The sequence below is a fragment of the Tursiops truncatus genome, chromosome 6, assembly GCF_011762595.2.
Source record: "Tursiops truncatus isolate mTurTru1 chromosome 6, mTurTru1.mat.Y, whole genome shotgun sequence".
Lineage (NCBI taxonomy): Eukaryota > Metazoa > Chordata > Mammalia > Artiodactyla > Delphinidae > Tursiops > Tursiops truncatus.
This window is the reverse complement of record NC_047039.1, coordinates 35,795,454-35,807,491: the sequence shown is the minus strand read 5'-3', so window position 1 is coordinate 35,807,491 and position 12,038 is coordinate 35,795,454. Positions and strand designations below refer to the sequence as shown.

At 40.7% G+C, this 12,038-nt stretch overlaps 1 protein-coding gene across 1 annotated transcript; it reads left to right on the top strand.

Annotated features, from left to right (window-relative positions):
* The first annotated feature begins 256 nt into the window (after window positions 1-256).
* Window positions 257-11,266, top strand: DNAJA1 (DnaJ heat shock protein family (Hsp40) member A1). Its single transcript, XM_033857998.2, has 9 exons — window positions 257-414; window positions 1,516-1,657; window positions 1,810-1,987; window positions 4,222-4,326; window positions 5,312-5,539; window positions 8,188-8,302; window positions 9,618-9,733; window positions 10,031-10,131; window positions 10,884-11,266. Exons 2-9 carry the CDS (start codon window positions 1,526-1,528, stop codon window positions 11,100-11,102), a joined length of 1,194 nt encoding a protein of 397 aa, XP_033713889.1. The 5' UTR covers window positions 257-414; window positions 1,516-1,525; the 3' UTR covers window positions 11,103-11,266.
* The last annotated feature ends 772 nt before the right edge of the window (window positions 11,267-12,038 follow it).

The following is a 12,038-nucleotide window of genomic DNA, read 5'->3' as shown; positions in this document are numbered from 1 at the left end:
CCGCAAGCGGCGGCGGCCCCACAGATTTGGGAATCCCTTGCCGACCCAAAATCGCAGCGCTCTTAGGTAATCCCAGTTCCCGCTCGAGACTTCTGCACTCTCGCACTCGCTGGGTGGAGGATAGGGCTCCAGAAAGTTCCACAAACGCCAGACCAAGGATTGCGCACAGCCCCTCCCAGCCCGAGCGCCCCCGCGCCGTTGCCCAGGCAACCGCGGGCGGTGGCAGCGGTGGGAAGGGCGGGACTTCCGGTGGGTGACGCGCCTGCGCTCGGCTACAAAAGACAACGGCTGCAGCGCTCCAGGCGGAACTTTCCAGAACGCTCGGTGAAAAGGTGGAAGAGCGGCGGCTGCCCGAGCTGCGCACGGCAACGCGCTCCTTCCCGCTCCCCCATACCGGCATCGGCCCTCTCACCGGTGAGCTTCAGCCTTCGGGCTTGACCTCGTCCCAAGGCCGGCACTGTTGGCTGCGCCGGGAAGCCAGATGGAGCCGCGGTCGTGAGGCGGTTGGCTCCGCGTGGGCGGGAGGGTTGTCGATTCCTGTACCCACGATTCTCCTTCTGGAGGGCTGGTGGGGGTACCCCGGCAACCCTCGCCGGCGCGCAGCGAGTGGGCCCGAGACCCTTCCTGGAGCTTTCTCCATGCCCTATCTATCTAGCCAGGGTTCTCCGAGGACCTGCCGCCTCAGTCTTTTCCTCCGTCCGCGCTCGCTGGCGGGCGGGCTGGGGGGGGGGGGGGGGGGCGACCCTTTGCGCACGCGCAGAAGGAGCTAGGGGGGCGAGGGGCTGCGGGAGGAGCCGGGCGGAGGCTGCGGCGTTCGCTTCTCGGGTCTCTCCTCCTTCGCTTTGTTGGGTGCTGGGCTTCTCCCACCCCTTTCATCCTGGGTGGGAGGGGAAAGGAAGGAACCCCTAACGGTCGGCATTGAGTGCAGGGCAAAACCTAACAGCGTGTAAACTACGCTGGCTTGTGGGGGCGAAAGAGGTTCGGCGGTTGAAGCAGAGGAGCTGTACGTCCTGTGACTGAGAAACAGCCTCAGGATTGAGGGGGAGGGGAGCTTGCTTTCTGGAGCTGGTGTTCTTAGTTTCATAAAACACTGCCTCCCCGCCTTGTGCCCAGATGTCTTTTCTAGGAAGTGTATGATTTATCAGATTTACTAAGAATAATGGTAGTGGATTGAACCTCTTAGTGCTCCTCTTCTTTACTGCCCTCTGTCGCTGGTTGGGAAGGGAAACAGGAAAAATCCAGACAATAGTCGCGTTATTATGGGAGCTTTCAGGTGGGAGAGTGGGAACCAGCTGCTATAGGAGGCTTTTGAATTATCCCCTGATAATTATTAACTTATATTTAGTCTTAGAATTGATAGCTAAATTACCAAAGGAATTGTTACCTTCTCTGTGAAATTTAGGGAAGGTGGTGTTCTTACAATCAGGTTTCTCAGAGAACAGATTTCTATGCCTAAATTTTATTAATTAAAACTACCAGTTGAAAGTCGGCTAAAATTGAACTTTCTTATTTTAGACTGTAGGAAATGGTGAAAGAAACCACTTATTATGATGTTTTGGGGGTCAAACCCAATGCCACCCAAGAAGAATTGAAAAAGGCTTACAGGAAACTGGCCTTGAAGTACCACCCTGATAAGAATCCAAATGAAGGAGAGAAGGCAAGTAGTACACTCATAACATAGCTGAATAGTTCTTGCCAGGTGTACGGTATTTCCATTACAACATGAAATTGAGTATGTCTAATGTAGTGGCTGTGCTTTGTAACAGTTGAGTTTTTTGAGTGAAATTTATCCCCCCTTTTCTGAAACAGTTTAAACAGATTTCTCAAGCTTATGAAGTGCTCTCTGATGCAAAGAAAAGGGAATTATATGACAAAGGAGGAGAGCAGGCAATTAAAGAAGGTGGAGCAGGTGGCGGTTTTGGCTCCCCCATGGACATCTTCGATATGTTTTTTGGAGGAGGAGGCAGGATGCAGAGAGAAAGGAGAGGTAAGAATGACAGTTCACATGTGGCGAATTAAAATTAGCCGTTGGTCAAAGTAAATTCTTGAGAATTCACCTACTAAATGCTTGTTTACTTGTTAGCATAATGTTGTAAACTGATTTATGGTAAGAGTTTAAGAATGAGATTTGATGAGACTAAAAATAGCTAAGCCAATCGAGTGCGAACAAGTGAGTGCTTCTAAAGCACTTGGGGTACATAGGATTTCTGTGATGTTATCAAGCATTAAAGGAATGAAGTATAGGAGCATAATTTTCAAAACCCTTTTCACAGATTTTATTTTATTCTCAATCTGCACACCCCCACCCCTCAGCCTCAATGGGAGGTACAGTGGCCTTACACAGGCGAAAGTGAATTACAGTTCAGAATGGTAAATTTTTGTCAAGGTCATATATTGCTATGCATCAGAGTCTTGATTGGAACACAGGTTCATTGCCTCCAAATAGCATGCTATCTGTTTAATCTTGTTTCAGTTTTATTATGTCAAAATATGTGCCCTTAACATTTAATAGAAATGTGGTTTTCTGGGCTGTGGAAATACTGCTCGTAGAAGTACAGTGTTCTGGTCAGAGTTTATCTTACTTTGTTCCCAGTGTAGTTCATATAAACAAGGACTAATGGGTAGAGCCCATTCTAGAAGGAATGGGCAAACCACTAAATTTTCTTTGAGCTTTTTTGGATTCAGAAGGACTGGAAATTGTTTATTCAGATTTTCTTAAAAGGAGAGGGGGGTGTATTTTATTTATTTTTAAGAAATTTACCTTAAAACAATTTTCAGTCAAGGTCAGTTGGTTGGCAAACTCTACTGTGTGGCTTAGATCAATGCAAGGTCATTTTTTTAGTGTGATATTGGAAAATATTTGCTTAAATTTTAGAAGCTTTATTTCTTCCCTATACTGTAAGCTCTATAAGGCTAAAGTAAGAAGGGCAGTTTTCAGCGTTCCAGAACCAATTACATGGAACAGTATTAGTGATGCAGAACAGAAAAGTGGATCTAGAAACAGGTTATAGTTGAGGGCGCTTCACACTTGATTGGTAACTAAAAATGTTCATTAGACATGTTCTGCAGATAGGAAGTTCAAGAGCTTCTTTCACTTAAGCGTAAGGCAGTATTTCATGGTAGATAAAGTCCTGGGAGAATCACTAGCTAGGAACTTATTACCTATCGGCAGGTGACTACATTTCTGTAACCTCTGTTCTTAGATGATCTCCACCTTCCACTTCCCATTCTTAGCTAGATGAAATAGGTCACTCTTTTGTAGCCACTGGCCACATCAAATTTAGATTACTGCAAAGAAAAATAAAAATTTAGTTACTTAGTCTGCAGTAGCCATAATTTTATGCTCGATAGCCATGTGTGACTGCTGGCTGTTGTGTTGGCTAGCACAAGATACAAAACATCTCCATCACTGTAGAAAGTTCTGTTGGACAGCACTATGGTAAAGGATGAGAAATCTAGCCTTTTTTGGGGAGGAGGCTGCGTTGGATCTTTGTTGCTGTGCGTGCAGGCTTTCTCTAGTTGCAGTGAGCGAGGGCTACTCATCGTTGTGGTGTGCGGCCTTCTCATTGTGGTGGCTTCTCTTGTTGTGGTGTGCGGGCTCAGTAGTTGTGGCTCACGGGCTCTAGAGCGCAGGCTCAGTAGTTGTGGCCCACGGGCTTAGTCACTCCACGGCATGTGGGATCTTCCTGGACCAGGGCTCGAACCTGTGTCCCCTGCATTGGTGGACGGATTCTTAACCACTGTGTCACCAGGGAAGCCCGAGAAATCTAGCCTTTAAACAGTTAGTGCTGAATAAATATGTCAGGTTCCCTGGGCAAACTTGATTAGTTTTTGGAATTTAGTGTGCTGAAGAATTTTTGGATGATGTAATTGGTCATGTTACTCAATATAATAAGTGAACGATTCAAAGAATATATTAGGACAGAAAAGCAGTTTGGGTTAATTTACTGTGAAATGTGTCTATTTAAATAACATGAGTTTTCTCAAGTGATTTTTGCAGTTAACATTTTTGATTGCCGTAAAATGTAGGATGGCCGTAACTACGTCCTTATACAAATTGCTTAACTCTCACTGGATGTTTCTTATTTGAAATTACACCACAGTTAGAGGATTATGTGTGTACCCTTGTAGGGCTCATCTTTCATTATCCTTTACCGTTTTTATAGTGTAGAACACAAGATTCAGCATCTTAGATTTTTAATGTGCAATGTTTTGTTCTAGGTAAAAATGTCGTGCATCAACTCACAGTAACCTTAGAAGATTTATATAATGGTGCAACAAGAAAACTAGCTCTGCAAAAGAATGTGATTTGTGACAAATGTGAAGGTATGTCTTAACATTCATAATATAATTGAAAATGGAACTGAAGCCGTTCTGGATATATAAAACTGACATATTGCACTACCTAATTCTGAAGAGTGCAAGTACGAAAACCACCTGAATCCACCTCCTAGAGAAATATTAGCAAATTATCAGCACTTTTATGTATTTATTTTGAATGCAGGTGGGACTGATCTAATTTGGTGTCTGTTTTTCTCAATACTGTTCAGAGATGAGTCTTTCCTATCCGCTCTAGAACTTCAGAGGCATTCCAGTGGCTTCATAATCTGTAATATGATTTGACAGTATTCTCTTTTGGGGTATCAGCAGCTGTCAAATTATTGGCTATGAATCTCTAAGGTGTTTTTCTAATAAATACAAGTTATTTGTTGGAAATACGGTATTTTCTAAAGAGAATAAACTCTAAAATGTTCTCATCTCACAGTTAAAGTAGCCTTTTAAGAATTGTGCTTTGGGGGCTTCCCTGGTGGCACAGTGGTTAAGAATCCACCTGCCAATGCAGGGGACATGGGTTCGAGCCCTGGTCCGGGAAGATCCCACATGCCACGGAGCAACTAAGCCCATGCGCCACAACTACTGAGCCCACGAGCTGCAGCTACTGAAGCCCGCGCGCCTAGAGCCTGTGCTCCGCAACAAGAGAAGCCACTGCAATGAGGAGCCCGCGCACCGCAACAAAGACCCAACTCAGCCATGAATGAGTGAATGAATGAATTGTGCTTTGGGAGCACATGTTTAAAATCCAGAATTCTGAAATGACTCCTTGGGAAAATAGCAGTCAATATGTTTATAGATAAGCTGATTGTGGCGATATTTTATCAAATAAAAAGGCTGAATTGTAGATTCTTACAGCGGCATTCCATCAGACCTTGAAAATATTAATGAAGTGGAGTGTTTAGGAACTGTCCCATTAAAACGTTCGTCACCATGTGCAGTACTAAATTCAAACATAATTTCTTTTTGAACTATTTAGGCCGAGGTGGTAAGAAAGGAGCAGTAGAGTGCTGTCCCAATTGCCGAGGTACTGGAATGCAAATAAGAATTCATCAGATAGGACCTGGAATGGTTCAGCAAATTCAGTCTGTCTGCATGGAGTGCCAGGGCCATGGGGAGCGGATCAGTCCTAAAGATAGATGTAAAAGCTGCAATGGAAGGAAGATAGTTCGAGAGAAGAAAATTCTAGAAGTTCATATTGACAAAGGTGAGTTCTGAGCCACTTTCTATTTTCAATTCTTGAGTGCTATTGCAAATTATATTAACGTTACATTTTATAGTTGTTTAAAACTACTGTTGGAGTAAGGAATAGGTATATTTTGATTAATTAACTTATTTGTAAGAACTTAGACTATGAATGTTACTTTCTAATAGTTTTTACAGATTATGTAAACATGTCAGTTTCTGCCTCGGGTTATAACTTAAAATTTCCTTTAAATATTATTAGGATTTACTTTATTTTGCCAGTTCCTTAATTTTTTCAGTTTATTTAAAAATGCTTTAAAATGTATTACAGCAGTACAAACTCATTGTAGAAATTTTAGAAATGTGTATAGCCCCAGAATAAATGGTGCTGCTTACTCTGAAATAATCAGCATGGTTGGCTCTTTCAGACTTTGCTGTTTTAAAATGAAACTGTTATTAGAAAATATACATCTACATTAACTTAAGCTCCTGAAATAGTATTCACCCGTGTGAATCATGGTACCTCTCCTCCCTCCATTTTTTCCCCTTAATTGGTCCCTGTTGAGTAGGGTTTGAATTTCTCTCTGGTAAGATTCCCCACTTGTTACCAACAGTATGTACTCAGGAGGGCATTAGTAGTAAGTGAAGCCATTTATGAATGCTGCACTTGTCCGTTTTTTTGGCCACACTGCAGCCTATGGGATCTTAGTTCCCCAACCAGGGATTGAACCCGTGCCCCGTGCAGTGTAAGCGTGGGGTTTTAACCACTGGACCTCCAGGGAAGTCCCTGCCCATACTCTTAACATTAATGGAACAACCAGCAAAACTTAGCTGAGTTTAATTGCTTCACTAGTGTAGTGAGATAGTTACTTTGCCTTGTGAATGATTAAAGACAGATTGTTGGGCTTCCCTGGTGGCACAGTGATTAAAAATCAGCCTGCCAATGCAGGGGGCACAGGTTTGAGCCCTGGTCCTGGAAGATCCCACATGCCACGGAGCAGCTAAGCTCGTGTGCCACGACTACTGAGACTGTGCTCTACAGCCTTCAAGCCACAACTACTGAAGCCCAATTGCCTTGAACCCGTGCTCCGCAACAAGAGAAGCCACACAATGAGAGGCCCGTGCGCCACAACTAGAGAAAGCCCGCGCACAGCAACAAAGACCCAATGCGGCCAAAAATAAATAAAATAAATAAATTTTTAAAAAATGTTTACTTTTGTCGATGTGTAATACTGATATTTTGGTTTAAGTCCTTCTCTTTTTAGAGGTATATATTGAAGTATTTGGGTTAATTGGTATGTCTGGATTTTAATTGAAATATATGCAGGGAATGTGGATGGAGGTGTGTAATACATGAAATAGTAGTCATGACCTGGTAATTACTGGATCTATATTGATGGATATATAGGGACTTCTTGTACTGTTGGCTACTTTATGTAAGTTTAATACTTTCCGTAATAGAAAGTGAGACAAAGTTGCTCTTGTTGGGTGACCTCAGTGATCATTGGTTCAGGAAATCTGGCACTACTGCTGTAGAGAAATCATCTGCAAACACATGAGTTCTGTTTAAAGAGGTGTTAGTTGGCTTAAGTAAGCCCTTACTGAACTAAGGTGTATGGGCCAGAGGGAAGAAATCTCAGTAAAAGTGTTGGCCTTTAAGAAGCGTTGCCTGTTGGATGGACTTCCCTGGTGGCGCAGTGGTTAAGAATCCGCCTGCCAATGCAGGGGACACGGGTTTAAGCCCTGGTCCAGGAAGATACCACCTGCTGCGGAGTAACTAGGCCCATACACCACAACTGCTGAGCCTGCACTCTAGAGCCCACGAGCCACAACTACTGAGCCTGCATGCTGCAACTACTGAAGCCTGTGCCCCTAGAGCCCGTGCTTCGCAACAAGAGAAGCCTGCACACCGCAACAAAGAGTGGCCCCTGCTTGCCACAACTAGAGAAAGCCTGCACAGCAACAAAGGCCCAAAGCAGCCAAAAATAATAATTTTTTTAAAGCATTTGCCTATTGGAAAAACTTCTTTATTTTTGACACTGATAACCACATGGTCAGAAAGTACCCAACTATAATTATCCTCTTTAAAAAAAAAAAGACTAAAATCATTCAATATAAATATTACATATTTTTTAAATTTTTAGATTTTATATTACTGCTAATACAATGGAAGAAAATCTGACTTATGCTTCTGTTAGACTTAATAGAAATGATTTGACTTAAGTTTTTTTTAAAGTGATGAAATAGTTAAAAACATTTATGGTTATAATGTTTGCCAGTCACTGATTTGGTGCCAGCATAGACCTTTTTCTTTAGTCCCCCACAAGAGCCCTGGTGGAGGACATAGGTCTCTGTGGGAAAGTTGATACTTAGGAAGGTTATGCAATTTGCTTCCCTAGGGTAATCTGGCGTAGTAGTAAATAGCAGCTCTGAGATTCGAAGCCTGACTTGTTTGCCTCTAGAATCTGTGTTCTCCACTATGATAGCTTTCTTCAGTAAGAAATTGGACTGATCTAATAAGCATGTGGGCGTTTTTGGTAAATTCTGTAAAACTTCAGCATCCGCAAAGACTTGAACATTTTTTTCATGTACAAACATGCATTTGTGTTTCAGTAGAGATTCTGACCTTACTTAGATGTTAAGAGTATAAAATTAGCCTTTTGTTTTTAGGCATGAAAGATGGCCAGAAGATAACATTCCATGGTGAAGGAGACCAAGAACCAGGACTGGAGCCAGGAGATATTATCATCGTTTTAGATCAGAAGGACCATGCTGTTTTTACTCGGTAAAAATTTTTATCAAATACTCAAACCGACATCTTGCATATTTGGGTTTGTTTTTTTTTCCTCAAATATAAGTGAGCTTTTTCATTACTTGTAGAATACATTTCCTAGAAATAACCTAGAAAAGTATAGCAGAAAAGTTAGACTATATATGTCTTCTATAAATGATTGTTAATCATTGTTTCAATCTTAGAAGAAGCTAAAGACAAAAATCATTGGGTTTTTTGGTCTAAATGTAGGTAAATTGTTGCCTAATTTGGATTTTGAAGGATATACTTCAGTTAGGAGATGTGTTACATAAGTATAAATAGATAGAGTAGGGGAAACATCCCTAGACAAAACTTTGCCTCCAGTTTTTTTTTTATAAGCAGTTGGTTTTGAAATAAGTACCCTAAAGCTTTCACCAGTTTCTTCAATCCTGAGTTCATGGTAAGTTGGGTTGCTTTTAATTTTAAATAAAAGTCTAGAATCATCTGTGTAAGAAGCTGTAATATATTAATTCACGTCTATTAGGAAATAATCTTGTGTTTATGATAAATTTATAGTGACGCACAAGAAAGTTAACAGTGTTAAATAATGTATCAATGGGTAATTTTAAAACATTAGACTGGAGTAGGGTTCCAGTAAGTCTGTTGGGAATGACATCTCAAGGAACAGGTTTTAGATTAATAGTGTCTCAAGAATAATGGGAAATGCTATCGAGCTCAGAATTTTGATGCTATCATTTGAGGTGAATCCTCAACAAGAGTATTTCTGGAGAGTATTCTGCCTGATGAAAAGATGTCAATATGAATTGGAAAAGAAAGTAAGCATGAGGAGGAAGAAGTGGGTTGTTATTAAACATAAAAATAGTGTTCATACTGTGCCAGGCACTATATTACTTAATTCATGTACATCAATAAATTACTTCCCCTTGAAATTGGCCATATGCCTTTTATTTAATTTCATAGACCCTAACTTATCCAGGACCCAGCCTGAGGTTTGTTCCACTGCCTAGAGTGTGTGGAGGGATTCTGAAGCCTTGTCCAGGAAACTGTGCTGGCAGTTTCCATATGTTTGCTGTACCCAGTTCTCAGCTCTTAAGAATGGGGAAGAGGCCTTCCTCACCTTCTGAGATGGCCCACACTCTGGAGTATGTTTCTCTCTAAATAAATCCACTTCGTACCTATCAAAGGAAACAAACAAAAAAGAATGGGGAAGAAAGGGCATCTTTTGAAAGATACCATTTGTTTTTAAGAGAACAGAATTGCCTACTTTGGTAGTTGTAATCATTGCTGGTTTGAAGATCTAAGTATATGCCATACTTACATTGTACAGACGAGGAGAAGACCTTTTCATGTGTATGGACATACAGCTGGTTGAGGCATTGTGTGGCTTCCAAAAGCCAATATCTACTCTTGACAACCGAACCATAGTCATCACTTCTCATCCAGGTACAGTAACTAGATAAGCGTCTGTTTCTATTCTAGTGTTTTCATTGTCTGCTCGTAGCGAGTACAGCCACGGAGGAAAGTGGCATTTAAGTTGCTCGGTACTTGTCTGTCCTTGAGCTGAAATCATGCGTTCTTGGCTCTCTTGTAAGCCCCTAGAAAACCTATAAATGAAAGGTATCAGCATCATTTCATATAAATTTACCTCTATCAATGAGCTAGGACATTGCTCTGTTCTTTATTTTCGCTGCCTCGTAAAAGTGTGATTGTATTTAAGGAATTTGGCTTCAATGTTTTTAGGTCAGATTGTCAAGCATGGAGATATCAAGTGTGTGCTAAATGAAGGCATGCCAATTTATCGTAGACCATATGAAAAGGGTCGCCTAATCATTGAATTTAAGGTAAGCTATACAGTACTGTAGAAATGTTAGAGAATGATTAGTTTATTAAAATCCAGTAGCAGTTAAGTTTCTGAATGGCCAGAAGCCAAGTTTATATTCTCCCTTTTCTAGATCTAATGTTACTCTTGTTATGTTGAACATTTTTTGTTAACAAGTTGGTATTGGTTTGTTTGCATCATTATCGGCTATTTAAAGATGGGGGGTGGTGGCAGGTGGGTAATTTACTAATGAAAGGCTATAACTGGAATCTTAAAGTTCAACAGAAGCATGATAGCTGGTGTGGATTTTTGGCAAAATACTGCAATGCTCTGGTTCTTAAAGTAACCCAACCATTTCCCTCAATCTTAAATTTGAGTAGCCTCAGACCCACAAATTTAACATTTATTAAAAACATCTTTGGGTGGGACTGTCTTTGAGTAACAATAGCTTTGTTTAAATTATCCATTAGAAGGAATGAGAATGTGTTTTAGGATGGGTTCTCCTATTAAAAAATGTATTTGCTGAATAGAAGTGATCATTACAGTGTAGTTTTATTAGGATCTTTTTTTTAAGACCTTACCTTGAACTCTAGTTCAGAATAGTAGATGATATATGCCTTCTTAGAATATGTGTTCTAACCTGGGATTGGCAGATTTACCAAAAGATTGTGTGGTTTCATGTTTTTTTTCTGGGGAAAATGGGTCAATGGTATTTGTCTAAGGAGCTAAGGATGAAGTGTCATTTAAACTTAAAGTAGAAATTTCTTATTATAGGTAAACTTTCCTGAGAATGGCTTTCTCTCCCCGGATAAACTCTCTTTGCTGGAAAAACTCCTACCTGAGAGGAAGGAAGTAGAAGAGACTGATGAAATGGACCAGGTAGAACTAGTGGACTTTGATCCAAATCAGGAAAGACGGCGCCATTACAATGGAGAAGCATATGAGGATGATGAACATCATCCTCGGGGTGGTGTTCAGTGTCAGACCTCCTAATGGGGCCAGGGAATAACACTCACTGCTGGCATTTTATTTGCAGTAGTGATTGAGTGAAGGACTATAATCATAACATGCTCACTACTTGCTATTGTTTGTTTTAATAATCAATTATAGTAGTGTTTTAAAAGTTAAATGAAGAATAAACTCGAATATAAAAGCTCTGACTTTGCCCTGTATGTATGATGACTTCAGTGTGCAAGATAAGTTTAATACTTGTAAAAACTACTTTAAAAAATTTCCCCTAGCAGTTGTTAGGCCATACTTTGTAATTGATTTCAGCTATGTACATGGAATAGCTTAGACTGAAATGCCAGGTATATGTATTGGCTTCAGTGTATGACCCTTAATTGTTAAGCTATGAAGTTAAAATTGTATTTAACTGGCAGTCAGACGAATTTGTAGAGAAGTGTTGGTCTGTATAGTGGTATTAAGTGGGATTCATTGTGATGCCTCTGCATTTATTCTATTGCCTCAACTGTTACTTGAAGATGGCATGCTATATAATTTAGCCTGTGGTATCAGTGATAGAAATGACACCTTTTAAAGAAGGGGTTTATCATATAACATGCTGCTTCTTGAGGGCTTGCGCTTGTAGGATTGCATTCCCTTCTGCTGTGCCATCTTTTTTTAATATATCTAGCTATTGGTCCTGGTTACTTTTTTTTTTTCTTCCTTCTCTTTGGACCACAGTAAGCCTTAGTTTAGAGTAGTCACTTCTGGAGCAGGGTAACTTAGAAGTTAGAGTGATGAGAAGTACTTTGCATGTATGAGTTAGGAAGGTGTTTTGCAGGTATGTTACAGGCTTACTTTAAACCATTTAACTTATGCTCCAAAGTAACTGTAATTTAATGTTAGTAGAATAGCAAATTATGAATAGCTTTAATTGTATGTTTAAAGTCATATGTTCACAAGCTTAAATCTGGATATCAGAAT